The 22,986-nt window shown below is 41.0% G+C and overlaps 1 protein-coding gene across 2 annotated transcripts; it reads left to right on the top strand.

Annotated features, from left to right (window-relative positions):
• Positions 1–1,231: 1,231 nt before the first annotated feature.
• CNDP1 (carnosine dipeptidase 1) lies at positions 1,232–16,589 on the top strand. 2 transcript variants are annotated; one of them, XM_035550541.2, is made up of 12 exons: positions 1,232–1,420; positions 4,835–4,953; positions 5,545–5,688; positions 6,727–6,889; positions 7,974–8,062; positions 9,936–10,136; positions 11,532–11,616; positions 12,168–12,328; positions 13,760–13,924; positions 14,092–14,233; positions 14,626–14,773; positions 15,867–16,589. In XM_035550541.2, exons 2-12 carry the CDS (start codon positions 4,876–4,878, stop codon positions 15,970–15,972), a joined length of 1,482 nt encoding a protein of 493 aa, XP_035406434.1. In that variant the 5' UTR covers positions 1,232–1,420; positions 4,835–4,875; the 3' UTR covers positions 15,973–16,589. The 2 variants fall into 2 exon arrangements, with proteins under 2 accessions (XP_035406434.1, XP_035406435.1); XM_035550542.2 differs by lacking the exon at positions 1,232–1,420 and adding an exon at positions 4,197–4,232.
• The last annotated feature ends 6,397 nt before the right edge of the window (positions 16,590–22,986 follow it).

Here is a 22,986-nt window from a genome sequence, read left to right as displayed (position 1 = left end):
ATCCACAATAGAGCAAAGCAGCGCTGTGGTCCTGTTTTTCTCTCTGAGGGGTCAACTTGATCAAGAAGTGCGGTGTCTGTCATTGCCGTTCCCTGAAACGCCCTGGAGGCAGCTCCGATTGCAACACTCCTCCAGAGCTGGCTGCTGGGGCTTGCACCCTCATCTGCCAGCACTGCCAGGTTTTACCTGTGCTCTCCACCAAACCCAATCCTTGCTGTCACACAGCTTGCTGGGCACGATGCCGTTTCTTTAACCACCTCCAACTGTGGTCAGGCTTTGTGCTTGTGTCCAGACCTCTGCAGCTCCTGGTCGTTACAGCTCCAGCGACTGCTCATGGTCAGGGCTTGGCTCGAGAGCTGCCGCCTCGATCCGCCACCTCTCAGGGCCTCACTCCCTTAGCTGGAGAGGCAACGGAGGCTTGATTGCCTGCTTCTGCCAAAGGTAGGCCACTTATCAGTGAGTGTTGTTAAAGGAAGTTAAATAAAAACCCGGGTATCTCAGTTATCTTCCCCAATGCCATTTCCGTAGAGGGAAGGTTTCTTCTGAGGGAGACCACTACCACCAGTTTGATCAGTTAGCTCCTACCACCATATGCATTTTTATTTCTTTTTATGTCAATTGTTCTTTATATTTTTGGCAAACTAGGTGATTTCTGACTTTATTTTCCCATGAGTTGGTTGCAAAATGTTCAACTTTCATTGGCAATCCCTCCCCACGCCCCAATCAAATGCTGTATCTCAGCATCTCAGGGAGGACTGCAACCTGAGACATATACGTGCCAGGAAGGGGGAGGAGGGCAGTAAAACACATTCAGGAGCTGCTTCTTGAATCTTTGTAAGCTTAGCTGATATATCACAGATTCATCATGGTTAAAAAAATCAACCTAAATTTCTTATTAAATCATCCCCTAAGGACGCTAAGTTTTCTTTTAACAGTACTTAGTGAGATGGAAGGAAGTGAGACACAAAATGTTCTTATTGCAAAGGAATGAAGGAAGAGAAACTGTGTGACTGTCAGACATTATTTCTAAAAATAGTCTTATTACTTTTTTTCCGTAAGGCAGCAACTGCAATTTAGAATGAGAACAAATCAAATACACTCAAAATTGAACACTGAAGTCTTTGTTTGATGTTTTTTCTTTTGCAGGCTTTATCACCCTTTCACATTGTTTTTCCCCTCCTTGCAACTCTGAGCTATTTTAGCCTTGCCTGAAATCTTTCTACTCCTTTATCAGACTCCCTTTCTTACACAAACTTTTCCCTATACTGTCCAAATGCTTTCCATCAGCGTTGTTTTTGCATGAGCAATGCATTGACGTGCTGCTTCCCTCCCTCCATGAACTGCAGCACAATATAGCTGTTACCTAATTTCTTGTTTGACTTGTTAGCGTTTGGTGTGCCCTGCTACTTCAGAGGACTGAGTAAGTATCTCCTTGCACTCATTTTCTGAACTTTGCCACTGGTCATGCTTGTCTCTGTTATGAAAGCAACCATTTTTGTGATGTTCTATAAACTTTTATTGAAGTCCGTCTCTGGAAAATCTCAAATAATTATTTCATTTATTTCTAGGATGTTTTGCTTGCTTGAATGTTTGTTTTTTTTTTTTGTTTGTTTTTTTCCTTCCACAGTGTTTAATTTTCCTTCTTTCTTTTTCTTAAGTGCTTAAAAGCTAATGAAACATGACTTGAAGACATATGTCTCTTGTCTGCATCTTTCCAGGTCATTTGCATGTAACATAAGCAGAGGAGGGTACCATCACCATAGCACTTGTCCCCACGTAAAAGCAACTTTTTGTGATTCTGACCTTCATGTAATATTAAAAGAACTGCATTTCATCAAGTCACTCTAAGCTGCAAACTATGTACTCATTATTTTTAGAAAGAAAATGCATGGAATTCAGAAAAATTGAATATTTGAAGAGAGAGGGAAAATAACGTATGATGGAGAAACCAAAACTTACTCATTATATGAACATGGATACTTTAACAACCATTAATGTGTTCAGCTCTGGGGCCCCCAATATAAGGAGGACATGGACTTGTTGGAGTGAGTCCAGAGGAGGGCCACAAAGATGACCAGAGGGCTGGAGCACCTCTGCTGTGAAGACAGGCTGTGACCCATCCTATTCTCCCCATGTAGGGACCAGCTCCCTAAGGAGCTCTGAGAGGGAAGCTATGATGTCTGCAATAAAGATCAGCATAAAGACAACCTTCGCTCTCCTCAGACCTGCTGCCGGTTAAAATAAGGTGGTACTTTGATTATCACTCCCCCCACCCCACCCCAGAACATCTTAACACTTAAATAATCACAGAATCACAGAATGGCTCGTGTTGGAAGATACTTTAAAGACCATCCTGTTCCAACACCCCTGCCATAGGCAGGGACGCCACCCACCAGACCAGGTTGCCCAGGGCCTCATCCAGCCTGGCCTTGAGCACCACCAGGGATGGGGCATCCACAGCTTCTCCGGGCAGCCTGTGCCAGTGCCTCACCACCCTCTAAGTGAAGAATTTCCTCCTAACCTCCAATCTAAATCTCTCCTCTTTTAGTTTAAAACCATTCTTGTGCTGGGGGCCCCAGACCTGGATGCAGTACTCCCACGTGGGGCCTCACAAGGGCAGAGCAGAGGGGGACAATCCCCTCCCTCGACCTGCTGGCCACCCCTCTGTTGATGCATCCCAGGACGCAGTTGGCTTTCTGGGCTGCGAGCACACACTGCTGGCTCATGTTGAGCTTTTCATCCACCAGAACCCCCAAGTCCTTCTCTGCAGGGCTGCTCTCAATGAGTTCTTCTCCCAGTCTGTACTCATGTCTGGGATTGTCCCGGCCCAGGTGCAGCACCTTACACTTGGACGTGTTGAACCTCATTAGGTTCACATGGGCCCACTTCTCAGCTTGTCCAGGTCCCTTTGGATGGCATCCCTTCCTTCTGTTGTATCAACTGCACCACTCAGCTTGGTGTCATGTAATGTTTCAGTGCTTAATATCTCCACCCTTAAAATCCCCTAGGTTTGGATTTGTGTTGTCTCAATCAACAAATCACCTCTGTATCTGTGCTTTGCAGCTTTGCTCTACTGTGAAACTGGCATTTGGTCTCTTGCAACACCAGTCCTTCCAGTGTCAGCGGGCGTCAGGAACTGGACTCTGGTGATTAGATCTAGTGCACTGGGGCTTCTCAGAGCTTTACTTCATAGAGCGAGCTGTGTCACAGGCAGGGTAGATGTAACCTTGCTTGCAAGGAAAGGTTGGAAAATGCAGCCTAAACTTCATGCAGCCAGGATCTCCATAATCGCTCTTCAACTTCTAGACCTGTCCTTCACCAAGTTCCCAGAGTTTATGATGGAGGCAGTGTTTCAGAGAGTGTTCACAAAGCTGTTTTGTCTCGTTTGTCTCTATAGCAAAACTGATCTGCAGTTTTTACAGGTAAATGTGCTTTGAGAAGAGGACAAACACCTTACTGTTTAAAAACAGGTCTTGCAGGCTTTTAGGTCAACAGTAGAACCACAAAAGTGGTTTTTTGCTTAGAGATTTGCTGGCTCTAGTTTGATTTTAAAGATCAAACCTCCAGACTCTTTGGAGTAATTGAGTATAGGAGATGAACTACCTGACTGGGTTAAAAGAGCCTGCTTACCCTAGATTTTTTATTTATTTTTTTATTTTTTTTTTAATCTTTGCACATTTCAAGTACCATTGCAATAAAACTGGCTGTGTCCATTGCTGGAAGCACACCATGTCACTGGGTGCTGGAGTGCCTTACCAAGCTGGAGTGCTTGTTTCCCAGGTGGAATAAACCCAGTTCTTCTTTCCACTCCCCTACTCTTCTTACTTCCTCTCCCTCCTCTTGTTCATAACATGGGTTTTCCATCTTCCTTCTCTGTCAGAGAAACATAATTGAAAATATTATTATTGCTATAGACTATCATCTTAACGATGCATCAGAATTAAGGAGTTAGGTATAGACCTGCAACTGCACGTTTCATCCCCAGCATAGAATATTTTTAAAGTCAGCATGTTGGGTCTTGACCTTGGGATCCATCCCATTGCACAGCCCAATACAGCAGCTATTCTGAACTTAGCCCCACCCTCTACGTATTACTTGGCTAACACTGATTCAGGAACTACAGCAGGCACTTCAGGGAAACAAGAAAGGAAAACTGCAGAAAGGAAGAAAAGCACCAAAATACTATGGCTTTTAAATCTTCACTCATCTTGTGAAAAACAAGGCACAGAGAGGTTTGTAAGCACTAAATGACTTCTGCACTTATCAAGTGTTTTGGCATTGCTGCTGTTCTTATTCAACTGCAGAAGCTATTTGCTGGAGCTACTCTCCTGCACTGGGATTGCTGTCCCTTATTCATGTGAAACACACAACGTGTGTCAGTGAATCCATTTTTCTCTCTCTTTCTGGAAATGAAGAGGAAGAAAGATGAGTCCCCTGGGCAGATGGTGCGTGTTGGTGTTTGCAAGTCTTCCCCTGCAGCTGCCTTTGCAGAATGTGCAGTGTGAGGTTTGTGCATTGAGAAATGATGCAGCAAAAATTTCTTTAGAAAATACTTCCCTTTATCTCCTTATAAAGCAGAAATTGTAAAGCTATTTACTCTTTGGTCATTTTTCCCCACTTTTTTTTTTTCTTTTTCTTTCGGAAAATTAGTTATGAATTGATTTCAGACTTTATGTGGTAAAATGTCTCACGCATCCTTTCTCATGGCCTGAAGGAATTAAATGAGACTTATAAATAAGGCTCAGTGTTTTGCAGTTGTCTATGGTTTTCAGCAATGAACAGAAGTGCAAATTGCAGGATGTCTCTAATGTTGAATTTTATCTTTAACTTTCAGATACTGTCCACCTCATCTTCGAGCTGCTCTTTAAGGCAGGAATGTCCTCCCCATCCTCCTCAGCATTGGAGACTGAGATCTTCCAGTACATTGATCTGCATCAAAGCGATTTCATTAAGGTAAGAACTTTATTGCAGGGAAATGGCTGGAGGGCAGCTGTAATGTCCCGGAGGCCTGTGCTCCACATGCCAGATGAGCATTTGCCACTAAGGTAACAGCAGGGTTTGGGATCTGGCATCAGGTGTGCCACTAAGCAAGGTTGCAAGGGGACAGTCAGTACCGGGGATACTTTAGTTGGAAGTGGGATTTGCATGGACTTCCATACACCAGTTGGCTGTGGGTACCCTCCAGGTGTGGGCACAGAAAGGCTCCACTGGGTCAAAATGCACCCGAATGGGAGAAGCAAGCCAGATCTTGCAGCTCCTGCTTCTGTCTGCAAGGGAGCTCTGCAGAGAAGTGACAGCATTGGGCTCTGATGATGTGCTGGGGGCTCTGATGAGCTGATGTGTACACTGTAGGCACAAGAAAGGGGATCCTGGCTCTTGGCAAACCTTTATCAGGTAGAAAAATACAGCTTCCATGATGTTGCTGTGACAGGATGGAAGGGAAACCGTCTTCCAATAAGAAGCTTTACATATCCACAGGCCATCCACAGATTCCTGGGTTTTAGACTAATTGTCTTATTTAGCTGTACTTGTTCTCCTGCACAGGATCTCAAGGAATGGGTGGCTGTGGAAAGCGATTCTGTGCAACCAGCCCTGAGGAAAGAAGTCATACGAATGATGGCGTTGGCAGCAGGCAAACTTGCAGCTTTGGGAGCCACTGTTAATTCAGTAAACCTGGGATCACATCAGGTGCCTGTCCTTTTCTTGTATTTAAAATGTCATACCTGCACGTATATCATGTTCTGCCTACTACTTTCAATGCTATGTATATGCATATATCTCTTATGACTTACTGGTATTTTTGGTAGCTAGATGACAATTTATCAATAGTCCCACAGCCACATGATACCTGCTGAATTCAGCCCCTCCTCACACTGATTACCAGCAGACTTAGGAGACCACAAGTGCAATTATGGTTGACAAGTTATATAGCAACAGCCTGTGTCTCTAACAGCAAGGAATGGATGACCTGCTGTTGGAGCAGACACCAGAGATACATCTCTGTCTAGGGCCAAAATATTGTTTCACAAAACGGACTTTTTCCTTTGATTGCTGGGCAAGAAGCTGCTATACTTTGGTATTGCAACAGACCGATACAGACCGATATTATTGTGAATACAAGGGAGTATACACATTATTTACTTCCTATTTCTTGCTTCTGTGAGACACCCAGCCTCTTTCGGCCAACGTGGAGATCTGTTCTGCATACCTACGAATTATGCGATTAGTTTGGAACCTCAACCTAAAAAACTTTCCTTAATGGCTGTTTCTGCATCCTGCCAGGAAAACTTTATTTTGTTTTGTTATTTGAAGTTGCAGGCCTCCTGCCATCTGTCTGTTGGAAAATCAACCCCACATGAGTTTCTGTGTGGCTTTTGACTATTTTAATGCCACAGCATATGCTTTTGTCACCATAGCACACAGTTGACATTGTCTTCTCTACTGCTGGGAAGTAAAAGTTTGTTAAAGAGTGCATTTATGACAGCGCAACATTAGAAGAACTCCATAAAGCCCTGGCACAACCTAAGCATTTGTGGAGAAAATCTTAATTCCTCTGGGTTGGTTAGATTTGGATTCAAAATCAGATTTAAGGACCTGATCAAATTAGAGCCAACTGAGTAGGCAGAAACATTTTCAAAATTGAGAATTCCAGTTCTTCTTACGACATTTGCAAGTTTTCAAAGGTTTGTTTTTTTCCTTCATTGCTTTTTTAATATTACTTTATAGCTTCCTGATGGCCAGCACCTCCCACTGCCGCCTGTTATTCTTGGGGAGCTTGGCAAGGATCCACAAAACCCCACTGTCTGTTTCTATGGCCACGTGGATGTGCAGCCTGCCAGAAAGGAAGATGGCTGGAAAACTGACCCTTACACATTGACCGAAATCGATGGTGTGTACCTGGTCATAGTTTTTGTGTCATTATTTGGATATGTGACTCTGGGATCTCCAGTAGGAGGAATTTCCTCGTACACTTAACTACAGCATGAGCACTTCTCCCATGGAAATCTATGGGATAAATCCTGCAGCTTTACATCTTGATGTCATGCTGTGACTGGTGAGACTGCTTAATATTTGGTGTGGAAAAACCATATGAGGTTAATGTCACTTTACAGAGTGTTCATTAGATAGTCCATTTCTGCTTTAAGGTTGTTGTTGGATCAACCATTGCCCTTCCTCACCCTTTCTGTTCTTGCTTCATAATCCTTGAGCACCTCCACCCACCACACTGGAGCTTAGGAGCATTTGGGTGGAAGAAGGTCAGGCCCTTCTTCATGTAGCAATCTTTCCCCCGCAATCAGCAGAGCATGGAAAGCTCCATTCACTGAAGACAAATGCTGGATGGCGGGTTAAAGGATGAGTAAGGCCAAGAGCCCAGAGATCCTGGTACTATAACCATTAAGTCACCGTTTCCCATCTGCTGGGACTGGTTCCAAACACCTTTATTGGGGTAACTCTTCTGCCTCCAGTGGGAATTGCCATAGGTATATACTGCTGTACATGAAACCAAAGTCTGTTCCTGTATATAGCTGTATGTTGAGTGCTAAAAAAAAATGTTCTGTACCTATACCTGTAGGACCTGGTGCTTAGGGACATGTTTTAGTGGGTGACATTGGTAGTAGGGTGATGGTTGGACCAGATGATCTTGAAGGTCTCTTCCAACCTTAATGATTCTATGATTCTATGAAACAGCTCTTAAGAACAAAAGTGGAACTCAGAAATTGGCATGTAGCAGAAACCACAGTATGATGTATATAAAAAAAGAAAAAGAAGTATACCAGTCCACCGGGAAACCACCACCGCCTTCATTGTAACAAGTCAATGAAATTCTGATTCTGTTGACACCTCTCTTGACACACCTCTTTTACAGCTTCTGTGGCAACAGGAATTTTCTGATTGCATTGAAGTGACTAGAGGAGTTTCAAAGATTGCTTGAAATCGTTCATCTTTTTTATTTTATTTTTATTTTTTTTAAGGAAATCTCTATGGCCGTGGAGCAACAGATAATAAAGGACCGGTCTTAGCTTGGATAAATGCAGTGGAAACATTTAGAGCCTTGAAATTAGTAGGTATCAGTGAGGAATTATTTAGTTATTATTATAGTACCTCTCTGGAGGAATGCATTTACCTTCTTTTGACATAGGTAATACCTCTCTGCCCCAACAGACTATGTGTATTTTGAAATATCAGCTTATTTCTAATGCTATATCCAGGGCACTGGTTCCACTCCAGTACAAATACATACTCAAGTATTTTTATATTGAGTAGCCTTTATGCAATGTAGAAATGGTTTTGCTGTCATTGCCCTGCAAAGGAAAACAAACTAGGGGAAGCATTTAATTTATATTACATATGTTATACAGCTTTGATACCCTATTTTCTTGATAGTTTTTAAAATGGTAAAATAACATATCAGGGAATGGTGATGAAGTCTCATCTGCACTGTTTAATTCTGTTGATCTTCGGCCTTGGCTATCTGTAAGTTACCTTCAGTTTGTGTATGCACAAAGAAAGCACCTAAAATGCTTATTCCTAATGGGATGTTCTTTCAACAATAGATCTATCAATGAAAATGCTTTGAGTGGGTGCATTAACCAAGTACAAATATATTTGCTTAGAGACTGCCATAGGTCTAAGAATCAAACTCTTGCTTAAACTCTACAATGGCCAACACAGTTATCATTAAATCTGAATGTTTAATACTTTTGTGGTAGATTTATCCCCAGTGCAAAATTAAACCAACATATACTCTAAGTTTGTTACTCGCTCAGCGAACACCCTTTAGGGTGATTTTACACAGTACATTTTGTTAGATAAATGTAAAACAGTTTTCTGCCTCTGCTATGACATGGCACAGTTGAGTTGCAAGTCTTGGCTTTTAAAGACTTTGTGCAGCCTCTGGAAAACTAATGGTCTTCTTGTATCAATAGTACTGAATTTACCTTGGTGCCCCTAATATACAAACACAGACAGACGTCTGTCTTTCTGCAGCTTTCCATTTTTTTCAAATCACTAATAGCTATTTTGTCATTTTTAACAAGTAAACAAAAAGAAATATTAGTCATTTGGGGATCTTCCCTTAGAAAACAGCACAGGCCATCAGGCAATATACACGAATTGTTTTTCTAAATTTTCTGGGGCCATTTGACGAACCACCAGTGAACCCATCCATAGCACAAGTTCATTTAACTCTAAACGTTTGTTCCTGGGTTTAATCTGAGAATTGGATTATAACAGAAAGCATCCTAAAGCCTGCAATGAGAAAATGAATTGGAATGGGAAGCTAAGTTCAAATTTATTTCTCCTATGGGACATGTCAGCATTTCCAACTCTCACTATTCCATAATAAAAGTTCTCTTTGTTACTCTTGGAAATGCATCCTTATGAGCTAGCAGGCCTACAGATTCATGAGTGCCAAAAAGACAACTATCAGGGAATCACCAGCAGCATTTTTACCAGCAGGTGACTACCCCTGGCGATAGGTAACATGTGGGGAAAACAACAGCAGTGGACCTTTGCCAGTGCTTCCCACATGGGCACTAGTAGCGGGAATACAAGAGGCTGGGAACATTCTGTGAAAATGCCATTGCCTTTACACAGATTTTCCAAAGCAATTAAAGTATTTAATAGTACCAAAGAGAAATCCCATGACAGACTAGCAAGTTTTCTGGAAACAGAAGTTAAAAGGCATTTGCTTTTACATTCTCCTTAAAAAAAAAAAAAAAAAAAAAAAAAACATAGAGAAAAACAAACTTTGATGGGAAACTGTATGTGTGTATCTATCAATACCCCTTCTATTGAAACAAGATGTATATCCTATGTCTCTCTTTTCCTAATATATTGCATACTGCAAGTCAGTCTGGTTTTTCTTTTTAAACATTCCTTTTTAATTTTGAAAGTGCTTGTTCCTTACCCAGACCTCTCTGCTGTTCATTCAGGCTATACCAGTAAACTTCAAGTTTATTATTGAAGGTATGGAAGAAGCAGGGTCTTTGGGGCTAGAGAAGCTACTTGAAGAAGAGAAACAGTGCTTTTTCTCAAATGTTGATTACATTGTGATTTCGGACAACCTCTGGCTCGGCAAGAAGAAGCCTGCCCTCACATATGGGACTCGGGGCAACGCCTGCTTCTTTGTGGAGGTAAGAGACACAGGTTCATGTGAACTGGCAAGGCCTCTGGCCAGTGAGCAGTGATGCTCCTGTGATCACATCTGTCTCTACACACAGAGAAAGGCTGAGAGGAAGCTGAATATTTATAAATGCAGGTCTTTCGTACTCTTCCTTGCTTGTGCAGATTTCCCTCCTCATTTCAGTAGTTAGCCTTAATTTGCTTTCATTAATTTCTCTTCAATCATCATTTCTCCACTCAGGAGAAGTCTCCACTCTCTCCTCTTGCTCTCTTTCCTCCCCGATTACTCTCCTGTCCCTCTCCCTCATCACCCCTTCCTCACATCAACTCCATTCTCCTGCATCATTGTCCCTGCACCTCTCCCCGCCCCACTCCAACACTATTTCTTCTGCTGTTCTTGCCCTTCTGCAGCAGATACTGCTTAGTGCAACATCTCTGCCTAGAGGCACTCAATTTAGTTGGATCCCTGTGTTTAAAAGCTGTGCAAAATTTTCCCAACCATTGGCAGAAGCAAGTAACAGCGCACTGCAGTATATTTAGCAGCCAACGTGAGCTATTGCGAAATGAAGAGAAATTTGTCATCTGGAAACTTAAAGCATAAAAGAAATTCAGAGAGAAGATTAAAGAACTAGGGACCTAAAGGAAAAATCTACATTAACCTTTATGTCTGAAAATGAACAAAATTTGCTTTTAACCAAAGCAACCTCAGCAGCCTCGATTCAACTTGTCTAAGTCTAGATTAAGACAAATTATGATATTAAAACATCAGAAATGATCTCTGCCTGCTACCAGACAGTTGCCTTTAATGAGGTTTAGAGAAGAATAAACAAGTTTGTTGCACAAATATAGTTTAAGATAAACCTGAGTATGCAAATGTGTCTGGAAAAACAACCCATTTAATAAAGCAAATGCCTTTCTCTGTTCTAAAGCTGTGTGATTTGAGATGCTTCTAAATTCTTATTTGTTGCAATCTGGAATTAAGGTTGGACATATATTTTCTTAATGTAAAACAAGTAAGGTTCTTTCTTGCCTTTGTTATGAAGATTTTTGCATTTATTCTGCAATGTTAGAAACAGTAATATGCAAGTGTTTCACTTATGATGTATTTAATCTTACTGAAGCAAAAGAGGGAATGGAGAGGGATCCTTGCTTTCAAATGCCTGTAAATAGTATAGATAACCAAATTTCTCTCTCCAGTGGTTAAAACAAAGTCCTATCTTCTCTTTACCAGGAGCAGATTGTTCCTGACATGATGTTTCCTATTTCACGAATAGAAACTCATAATAGCTTTCCATTTATTTGTGGCCTCGTTAAAAAAAGCAAAGCTACCAGTCCCTGTGGAAAACAAATACCTGCGGAAGAATGAGGTAGGGACTATTTACATCTAAGCCATGTTTTTGGCACAGGTTGAGGGTGGTGACAAGGACCTTCACTCTGGAACTTTTGGAGGCATCATTCACGAGCCGCTGACGGACCTGGTAGCTCTGCTGGGTAATAACGTACATCATTGCTCAGGAGTAGCTGGGGAATGACTAGCAATCAAGCTAATGAAGATCAGTGCCATACTTAATTGACCCGAGTAAGTCAAGTCTAACTGAAGCATGATTCCCAGGTTTCCAAATCTCAGCACAGCTATGGTGACAGCAGCTGAGAAAGGGAATGTCCCTGGTAAGACCAGATGTGCTTGTTGAGCTGTTTTCAGTCTAATACTCAGATGCTCATCAAGGATGTTTAAGGATTACTTTACATACACAGGTAGTAAAACCTAATGTTTTAATGCAGATTTGTATCCCGGCAGCTGGGCTGACCCACGACAAACAGTAGCTCAGTGCTTTTCTTACTAAACATGAAAATACATCAATTCAATGTGGCAATCAATTCAGTGTGACAACCTGATGGCTGCCTACAGTTGTTAGGAGTTAATTGTTAGGGTTACTCATCTGGTTAACTCAAAAGAGTTAGGTAGAAGGGAAAAGGTGTTGTGATTGCCAAGCAGAACAAATAGGTCCTACTTTTAATGATATCTTTGTCTTCTTTCATAGACAGCCTTGTGGATCCCACAGGTCATATTCAGATCCCTGGAATCTATGACAGTGTCGCTGCCCTGACAGAGGAGGAGAAGAAATTGTATGAATCCATTGAATATGATCTAGAGGAACATAAAAATAATAGTGGAGTGAAAAAATTCCTCTACAGTACCAAGGTAAAATAAGATCTGTATGAAAGAACAGCAGAAAGAATTTAAATTACCCATTCATAGCATTTATGGGCAAAGCCAAACTGAAAGATAATTTCAGTCAATGGCAAAATAAAGGAGCACAGAGCATTAAAAGGTAAATTAAATTAATCTGCTCAAAATGTAAGCTACCACATCTGGGCAAGTTTATCCAAAATATGAATAATAAATGAGCAAATCAAAGAGTTTGGCTCCCCCTCTCTCGTACTGCAGATCCTCTCCCTCCATACCCCAACTAACCAACCAAAGAAAGTAAGCATTTAAAACCCTGCATACAGGTTACGGAGTAGGAAAGAAACTATATTCAGCTCTGAAAAATGGGAGGCAGCCTTAGGCTGGTGTGTTTTGGGTGGTTTTTATTCGTTATTTTGTTTATTGATCTTGGTGTCTGTTGAGCACGCCAAGAAAACACCCAAAGCTATAAGCTTTTCTTTGCCAGAATTTAAAAAATTATTTCCTAAATAAAAAACAGCAGGTGAGGGCTGGCTTAGAAAAATCTCTTTGCAAAAGGCTTGCAGCTTGGAGAAAGGGAGGAGTGATTCATTTTTTATTACTAACATAATTATACTGGTATTAGTTCTAATGTGAATGCTTTTATTTCCATGAAGAAGTTTCTGAATTGGCCTAAGCTAGATTGTAATAATCTGTAATGTACAAGTATAATGCAACAGTAAATGAGTTTTGATGCTTTACCTATATTTGGGTGAAGTGGTGCAAATTTTACGTGTACATAAAGCTCCAATGCCATAAAAATGGAGTACAAAGAAAGGAGTAGCGCTCTGGGGTTCTGTGCACAGACCAGCTTACAAAGCTACTTTAAAAAAAAAAAAAAGTGTCCTCTTACTGTCTCTCCTTCTTTAGAATAAGCACTTTCATTTTTATTTATTTTTTTTCCTTCTTACCTTCTCCAGAAAAAAAAAAAAGCATCAGCTTGAATATTATCCTCTTACTTCTCATACTCTTTAACTGCTCATTAGAAGGATTTCTCACCTTGTATCAACTGAATGGGGTCTGCCTAAACTGGTCACAGGCTTCTCCTTGTAGAAACCCTGAGATCCGTAGATGGTCAATCAGTTGCTCTGATCTTACTTGGCACTAAAAAAATCACTGCTACGATATTTTTAATAGTGCTTCACATTTCTTGTTGTGCATGAAAAGCTGTTCTCAATCTAAACATTTCTACAGAGAAACTAATGTTGACTGAAAGGAATAGTATTTTTTAAAATGAAAAGATAGGATTAGTTTGAATTACAAATCAAATATCTTTAAAATACAGAGGTCTCCAAGTACAACATGGATGGAAAACGCTTGTGTGTTCACTTTGACCCTATCAGTTGTGAATGGTTCCAGTGTCACCCTCTTCCCCTCTTCTATTTTTTGTCTTTTTTTTTTTTGAAGGAAGAGATACTTCTGCACCTGTGGCGTTATCCTTCACTCTCTATTCATGGGATTGAAGGAGCTTTTCACGAACCAGGAATTAAAACAGTCATTCCAGCAAAAGTCATAGGGAAATTTTCAATTCGCCAAGTCCCCTACATGGACCTTTCAGTTGTGAAACAACAGGTAAGAAGCCAAAGCCAGGTTCTTTCTACTGTGTGAACTAAAGTCCCCCTAAGCACCTCACAACTTTACAACCCCAGTAGTAAACTGAGTGTTTCTAGCATTCAGATGTTCGTAAGAGCAATTTCAAGAAGATGAAAGCATCTAACTGAAAGGCGTTTGCCCTGTAGGTGGAGGAGCACTTGAAGAATGTGTTTTCCAAGAGGAACAGTCCAAACAAACTCAAAGTGTCTATGCCACTGGGTGCGAAACCCTGGGTTGCTGACATTAGTGATCCACTATATAAAGCAGCAAGAAGGGCAATAAAAACAGGTACGTTTCTTCTTTTTTAGTTTTTAATGTGTCTGCAAGTCTGCAGGGAAACTGTGCTCATCCATTAAGAAAAAAGGGATTTCCCAATTCAGTGTTATGGTCACGTACCCTTATGTATGTCATTGATTTTGACAGAACAACTCAGCCTCCACATCTTGCTTAGCTGGGGTGTATTTAATAGGAATAGCCAAAAAAAAAAAAAGCTTGTTTAGTTCTTTCATGTACAGTTACAAAGCCAGAGGTTTGTAGAGTGCAACTGATTCATGACATCATTTAGCTACAGTTTCTACTCAGAAGCTCTTCATGATTGAGCAGATTGAGGATATTTGGTAACAGAAGAAAGCATCTTTTGTTTCACTTATAAATTAATTAATTCTTTGCATATATTTCAGTTTTTGGAGAAGATCCAGATTTTATTCGGGATGGTTCAACAATTCCTATTGCCAGACTGTTTCAGACCATAACGCAGAAAAGGGTGATAATGTTTCCGATTGGAGCGGCCGATGCTGGGGAGCACTCCCAAAATGAGAAAATAAGCAGGTTTCTTTTATTCATTCATTTGTGCTATAAGGGATGGGGGTAGAACTGAAGTCTTCTGGTACCCACACATAACCACTGATGGATGGGAACCTTTACTCTCCAGTGGACAGTCCCAAACTACTGTCTCCAGCAAACCTGTTGTGTTGCCATGCAGAAAGCAGAATTCCAAATGTAGCACATACTGCTATATGTACTTTTCATGAAATGTCTACTCCATCTTTAAGTACTTCACAGTGGCAGTTTTCATTGCCATGCCAGTGAAATTTGCCTCTGGTCTGAAAGATGATGATGTAGAAGGGCACTTTTCCCCACAGCATCCATTTTGAAGTGTTGCAGTCAGATATACTCAGGCTGATGGTTAAGTGTAATTTATATTACAGCGAGCCAAACTAGTGTAACTATATCAAAATTAGAGTGCTGCCCTTGCAGTTTCTGAGTTGGGTTTTGCCAAGCTCATCCTAAAATTAATTCTCAGATGATTTTTTCCCCCCTTGGTTTAGCCCCAACGCTTTCAGTTACAGACAACAGTAATCAGCATACTTTACACTGAAACAGTTTTCTCTGAGAATCCTGCAAAGGAGTGCCAGTTCCAGGGTATCCAGAATTTCAGAGCACTTTGTCCTTTTTTCAGGAAGCTGTTTCATCCTTCTGTTCCTTGCAATGTAAATGTGTGAGAGCAAACCACATCTGTACTTTTCACATCAGAGAGTAAAATGAAGTCACCTCTCTGTCCATTTCTTTTGGCTGTGATAATTATGCTCCTGACTCTGAGAAATTTGCCATCGTCACAGGCATGAATGGGGAGTTAGAACACAACACTTTTTTTTCTCATTTTTGGAGAGGTGTTTTTCCTCTTACCCTTCTCCTGAATAAGTCATGATGAAGGACAGTAATAAGGAGCTGACGAGTGATTTCACATGCTAAACTCATTACTAATAAATTGGTGGGTTTTTTTTATGAGATCTTTTGTCAGTTCTTTTTGGTGGCCAGTCTCACAAACTGGCCTGAATGTACTCAAACCTTGGACTAGGCTACTAACTGAACAGCAGACTGGCCTGACAGGACGTCATTCTCTTTCTTTCCTTCTTCACAGACACAACTACATTGAAGGAACCAAAGTGTTTGCAGCCTTTTTCCTGGAGATATCAAAGCTACGTGGGCAGTTACATGAAACTTCCAGCCCAGAGACTAACAACTGATAGACCATCGTAACAAAATTAGCAAAGCACTTTTTTTTTTTTAATTTTTATTTTTTAATTTTTTTCAGTTTTAGGCTTTCTAATTTCCTGGTCTGGAAAAACATGTAAATCACATATTTTATGTGACTGAATTTGTGGAAAAAATAAATGCTGTGCTATTATTTGGCATACTGCTAAATTACATGCATTTGTTATTCAGCCAGTTAACTGGACTTACCCCTGATGCTATAAAACAGAGCTATGGATAATTCATTCTTATGGAGTAGAATGTATTATATTTTACTCTTAAAATTTAGGGCAAAGGGAATTTTGACATTTACTTCATTAAAATTACTTTATTTCTATTTTGTAGTATGCCCATGTTTATGCCACCTAGCTCATATTCCAGTTTCTGAATACAAGCAATTCACACCACTTGTTTCTCCTAACTGTATACAAAATTTCACTACAGAACTTTATGAATAAAGGTATGCTATTATGTTCAACTCTTCCCTGTCCTTCACAGAAGGTGTACATAGGAAATGCAATACGGTGAGCTTGCTTCATTTGATGCAAAGACTTGCCTATGAACATTTACTTCTGGGAACAATCATTGATGTCAGTAGAACTGCAGTAGTGAATAAATATTCCCAGTCTGGATTCTGCTTTTTTTTCATACATTTAATTTCCTCTTATTGTGTTGTGAGCATACTATTAGGAATTACTACATAATACATGTTCCTTAATGTCACTTTCTTTTTATAAAAAAAAAAAAATCAACAAAACAAAACAAAACAAAACAAACTTGTAAACATGTTTTGGACAAAATCTGCCATCAGAATGGTGTTTTACCAGCAAATTAGCAACTATTAGTTGCTTTTTAAAGCATCAGTTTTTGTTGATAATTAAATCAAATGCACATGATGTATCTTGAAATTACAATAATAGCTCCAAAGTTCTGTTTGCTGATTAGGGAAAACATCTAGCAAATATTAAACAATTCACATCAATATTTATTTCAATTTCAAAACATGATTTTCATTATGATATGCATTTAATTCACACACAACAAAAATGACTGAACCAGATTTAAACAGAACCTCAGTAGTGTTATCCCTACTGTTAACACAAGGGACATTAATTAAGTAAAGGAACTTGGCTGGTATTTTTCCTTCCTCTCCTGCTCCTTCTCTAAAGGGCATAAAGTGTGGATGTGGAGCCTTCAGAGCAGGATATCAAGCCATAGACAACCTGTAAAATCTGCTGATGTGGAAAGTTATCAGGTGAAAAGCCTCGGCTAGATTTGAAAACACAACCAAAAAACAAGCTTGTTTTTCAGTCACTCCCCTGAAATTCCTGGGAGCTGGACGGTTAGGTTTCACATTGGGTTCTCAAGAAACACCACGTTCAGACTTCCCCAGGGCTGTGAGGAACCCTGTCAGCTGATGAGAACTGAGCTCACCAGCTGCTGAAGGCCTTCGAGGGAAAGAGGAGGGCCCAGCGCAGGATCTCTTGCTTGCGTTGGCTCCATAGACCACATAATTGAAGTGCAACTTCTGGTGCCCGTGCCTAGAGGCCTCCAAGAGCAGACAAGGACTGAGCCCCTAACATCAGAAGACTCCAGTTTGCACATCATCAAGTTGCAGGACAGGCCCTCGGCAATCTCTCAGCTCTTTTTGCCTGTTCGAACCATTAGGGAACAAGACAGTAAGTAAGGAGCTCTGCCCTGCACATGGGGCACGCTGGTCCATGCTTAAAAGCTATGGACCAATAAAGGACTGAATTTTACCAAAGTGCTCGAAGATGTACAATTTATAAAACATTATTTGCAATCTCCTGTTTTGTAGAGTCTCAACGTTTGGGTGACTTTCAAAAGTGACTTCAACATCATTGAAAGAAATAATTACTCCTAAACACGACAATTCTGGAAGAAGAGAAGAAAGCTCGCTGAGATAGCGGAGCTGGGAGATTTCCTCATGCCAGAGGTATGGAGGCTGTGTTTCCAGAAATTTAAGTGCTTTGAAAAACACAGCAATCCTAAAACAATTTAGGGTGGGATTGTGTCATATGTAGTTTCTTCTGTTGCTATTTATTTGGAACAACAAATAAAGCGCAATCAACAAAGATGGCATCACTTTATGTGCACAAACACTATCAGAGCAGCACACTAAAATAAGGTTCAGATCTGAAATAGCCACTTACCATCAAGATAAAAACCATATGTTTCACTGGGACCAATGAATTATGCAGAACATCTTTCAGTCCCAAAAAGGAGAAATAACAGAAAATATTGATTTCAGGTTCTCCAGGCCAGAAAAGAAAGCATCGTGAGAGCCATTCCTTCCCACAGGGGTTTCCAGAACTACTCTTTTCCCTCTCAAATCAAGAATGCATCCACCTGGCTTTTCTTTTTTACTGTTGTGCAGCATCTCGTCAGTCTTTTGGGAAAAAAAAAAAGTGTGCATTTCCCTAAGGTCTGTACCATTATGTGCCACTTCTATCATATCGATTCAGGTTTTTCTTACTAAGGGTTGAATGAGGGCTGTGAATGAGGGCTTTGGCCTGTCTATGTGCAAAACTACAAAAGCTAGTATCTTTATTAGTGCAGTGTACATGAAGTCACAGAAAAGGGACACCAAAAAGAGGTGAATTTTATTCTAGATTATTTTTTACAACATTTTTAAGCTCTAGTATTAATCTGTGTTTACTTCAGGTTACCTCTTCACAGTGAAACCAAGTACTGTTTCTTTCATGTTCTGAATAACCACATTTGTTTCATATATCATATTCTGAATAACTGTATCAAGAGGACATTTTGCTGATTAAACCTACCCAGACAGGAAGAAAACAACTTTGTGGGCATGTCCAACAGCAACACCCAAGACTTGGATGCCTAATGCCACCAGGGATGTCCTGCAGAGGTATGCCCGAAGGATAACAGGCACAGCTCAAGCCTGTGTGAACACGGCCAGTGGAGGGGCACCCGAGAGCACCTCTGACGGCACCAGGTACCTATGCATGGAGGGTCAAGGTCTATCTCTCTGGTATGTTGTCCTGTATGCTGTCCCTCCTCTAGACTGCACAGGTAAGACGTGTTTGAGGAAATCGAGTGCTCAAGGGTGGGATTATATTTTCCTACTGATTATTATTTTAAAAGAAGAAATTGGAACACTTTAATGTTCATTTAAAATCAGTGGGCTAAATTTCAAGTTAAGTGTGAAAGTTGCTTTTTTTTTTTTTTTAGATTAGATAAACACAGTTTTTACTCCTTACATAATGTCTCAAAAGGCAAAACTAAAAAATGTGGCAGTCAGCTAATATCATAGAGAACGAGTGAAATAATAGGATGCTGACAATAGGAGCTGAAGGCATGGAGAGATGAGCAGCCTCCTGAGATGCAGAACTAATCAGGTCACCATCTGCTCTGAAAGAGGAAGATTATGCATACTCATGTAGCTATGTTTTTTTTTTCAAGAAACATTACTCCCAAGAAACTTGACTTTGACTCCCGCTAGTCATTCCTCTCAGAATACGCCATTTAGCTTGTTTGACAAAATGTTACAAAATGCCTTGCTAGTTAAGGATGGCCATAGTCCATGTTTGGACAGGGAAGATTGAGCAACTGTCTCTTTACTGGTGACATCAGGAGACCGTGCCACAGTGTCCAGTGCCAGCGAGGAGCCACAGTTCCTTGGCTCCTGCTGTGAACTTCCACCTGCAAGTAACGTGTGAAGTTAAAATACTGATCCACAAGATAAAGTTCTGAGCACAATCTTCTCATTTTAGTCTCCCTGTCTCATTTCCACTTCATTCCTTGCTCAGGTGTGAAGGGTGCCTGTGTGGGCAAAACTTGCATATGGAATTTACGGCATTAGAGGTCATTTGGATAAATATAGGGTAACTGCTTTTCCTGTGTTGGAGAATATAGGGACTCTGAGTGTGTCATAGCACAGGTACGACTGAGGAGAGGTCAGACAGATGCTTTGTGATCATGGTGAGTGCACATTCAGACAGTATCTCCCCCTCTGCTTCCCTGTTCTATGCCCAGTGATGGCAAAGACCCAACCTATACGCTGTTTTGGAAAAAAAAGCAGTGAAGAAAACCACCCATACCAACGTTAACGAGGCCAGGTACCCGTCCCTGGGAGGGGAGGACTCCCGCAGTGGCTTGCTAAGTGCCACAGCTCTGGGCAGGTGCCGAGCAGTGGCTGCGTGGCAGCGTGGGGAAATGGCTTGGAGCACCATAGCAGCGGCACACCCTGCGTTAGCTCAGACATGGCAGGTGGGAGCAGCCACAGTCTGCCAGCTTTTGGTTGAAAGAAATGGGATTTTGCTTAGGATAAACTTAGCTCTCAAAGCTTAACTCTCTTAACTCTCTCTTAACTCTCAAAGCTTAGATATTAATATTTTTACCGCCACATCTGGGATACTGCAACATTAAGTTACATAAAAATACAACAGCAAATTCAAGTTGGCTTGCTAACAATGCAAGTGTGGTGTACACTTTTTTCCCCCCAGATTTTCTTCAGTTGAGGTATAGGCCTGAATCTTCTTTCTCAAGGTGTATAGAAGTCACTTGGATATTTCCATTGGTTTCTAATGAGGCAAGTGAAAGCGCCATTGAATGTTAACAGGCCCTCAAAACCTGCCTGAGGATCAGCGGTCCTGCAAATCCTTCCACCAGATCCTGCAGCCCATGTAGAATGAGTTGCTTGCGATGGCGGATTATGGAGGTGGTTCCTAGTCACTGTAGCTACTCTTGCTCAGCTTTAAAATATGCAAATACTTTCTCAAAACACGCTTATGTTTTATTATATAATTCCCCCCAGGTTCTTTGCGTGAAACTTGTCATGTTCACTTACTTCTCAAGGCAGAAACAACAGCTGTAGTTCTTCGTGGAATTAAATCAAACAGGCGCATAAAATTGTTTGCAAAGCTTAACTAGGCATTGAGTTTGGATTCTGCTTGCTAATAACTTTGCCCTTGGGAGGAGAAAACAACAACAAAACTTTGCTTAAGCTTCAAAGTACACGCTGCACAAGGTACATCTTTTTCAGCAATGAAAAATGATCATGTTCCTTAACTGATAAACATTTGAGAGTTTTGTAGTGTGCAGAAGTATTTCAATTGTCTGTGCTTACACAGAATTATTTTATATGACCATTTATTAGTGTTTATTTTGTGGTATTGACTACTGAGATGTTGAGTAGACAGCCAGTTGACTACTGTTCTAGATAAGCATATACCATACAAATCATTGTTACGTACATCTCACACCACTTCTCAGCCGTACTGTAAGTGGCTTCAGAGGAACATAACTCCAGGTTATTCAGTATCTGACTGAAGGGACGTGCCCGACTCCTCAGGTGCCTCTGCGAAGACACCTCTCCATGGCTGCTGTGTTGCAGGCTTCAGCGGTTTGTTGTACAACCACTTGCAGGATCAGCACGTTAAAGATAAACATACTCTAGTGGTAACTTCTAAAGCTGTCAGTCCAAGCTTATTAACATCATAATTTTGCTAGAAAACCAAAACATGAAAAGTACACGTTAATACTGTCATTCCTTTGCAACAGAAAGGGTCATCTTTAGCTACAGTGAGGTCTTCAGTCATCCAAATATAAAAGCAAAAAGGATAAGTGTAAAGCCTGTGGAAATCCAGCTTCACTTCTTTGTAGCATACAAACTACTGTGTTCCTCACATTTGGAAAAATGTTGTTTCATTTCTTCAAGATCTGAACAGGAAGCCTGTAATGTTCCTTGCAAGAGGCCGCAAGGATGCTTCTCGTGGGCCACATGAAAGGATCTGCAGATATGGTTACTCTCTTCTATTGGAATTTGAGAACCTAAGTATTTGCCTTAGGATTAGGGGGTAGGGGTCTTTGAACATTTTCTTCTTTTTCTTATCTCCAAATTCTAATAACTGAAACACGAAAACCTGCTATAAATAGGATTTTGTCATTGAAAAAAGCATTCTTGAAACTGCTGAAAATTTTCCTTTTCCAAGGTTGTATGAAATTACAAGAAATTCAGATTGATCACCTCCGAGTATTAATGAAAGCCTGCATGCATTCTCTTTTCTCTTTACCATTTATATTGCAGTTAAAACATCAGGAAAGGGTAGAGAAAACACATCATTTTAATCACATTTATTTCTTCACATCAGGTTCTCTACATTAAAACAGAGGAGTTTAACAAAAGGTATAAAGCAGCAGGTGCGCACTTTGGTCCCGTGAAAAGGGATAACCATTTGTACTTCAGATGTACTTACTTGGCACAAGTGGGCTGTGAACCTACAGGAGGATAGAAGGACGTGGGTAAGAAGATGCAGCCCTTAACGAAGGTGTGATCATGGGTCCCCGAAGCAGTGTGGCTGGCTGGCACCTCGTGAGGCATCTCAGCGCCAGGCTGGGCTCGGGGTGCAGGCTCAATCCCTTCTTTCACACACACGGCAGGAGGGACTGAAATGCCAGCCTGGCTGCCCCTGATGTGTCTGCAGTGGCAGCCACACAGCAGTTTCAGACAAACCTGCATCACGGTTGCCATGATCTCACCCTTGGCCAGCCCTAGCTGAAGGTGGCTGCCGGGCCGCTCTGTATATCTGCAAGCCAGAAAGCTACTTGCCTTTCCCCTAGTCGCTTTCTGACAGGGCAGTGCCCAGAGCCAGCGATCAGCACAAGCAGCACGGGCAGCAGACCAGACCAAAGCACAGCATTGTGCTCCCCACATCGCAGCCTCGGACCTCCGAGCAGTCAGCGTCCAAGTACCTTAAAAAAACTAAGCACAGTATTTTATTTTCCTGGGCCTATCTGGGAATACTTTTGTGCAACACATAATACATGATTGAGACAAGCGTGTCACTCAGTTTGATTATTTAAGAATGTATACGTTTATCTAATTAACTTCTGGCAGCGGTTGCTTAAGGGAACCAGAAGGGAACAGTGAGGCCCTTTTGTTCAGTCACCAATATACATGAAATAGGATTTCTCACAATAACTCATGAATTAAAAAAAAAAAATCAAGGAAAACATTTATC

This window comes from Cygnus atratus, chromosome 2 (genome assembly GCF_013377495.2).
Source record: "Cygnus atratus isolate AKBS03 ecotype Queensland, Australia chromosome 2, CAtr_DNAZoo_HiC_assembly, whole genome shotgun sequence".
NCBI lineage: Eukaryota > Metazoa > Chordata > Aves > Anseriformes > Anatidae > Cygnus > Cygnus atratus.
Note: the sequence above shows the minus strand (reverse complement) of the source record. Positions and strands in the feature narration are given on the sequence as shown.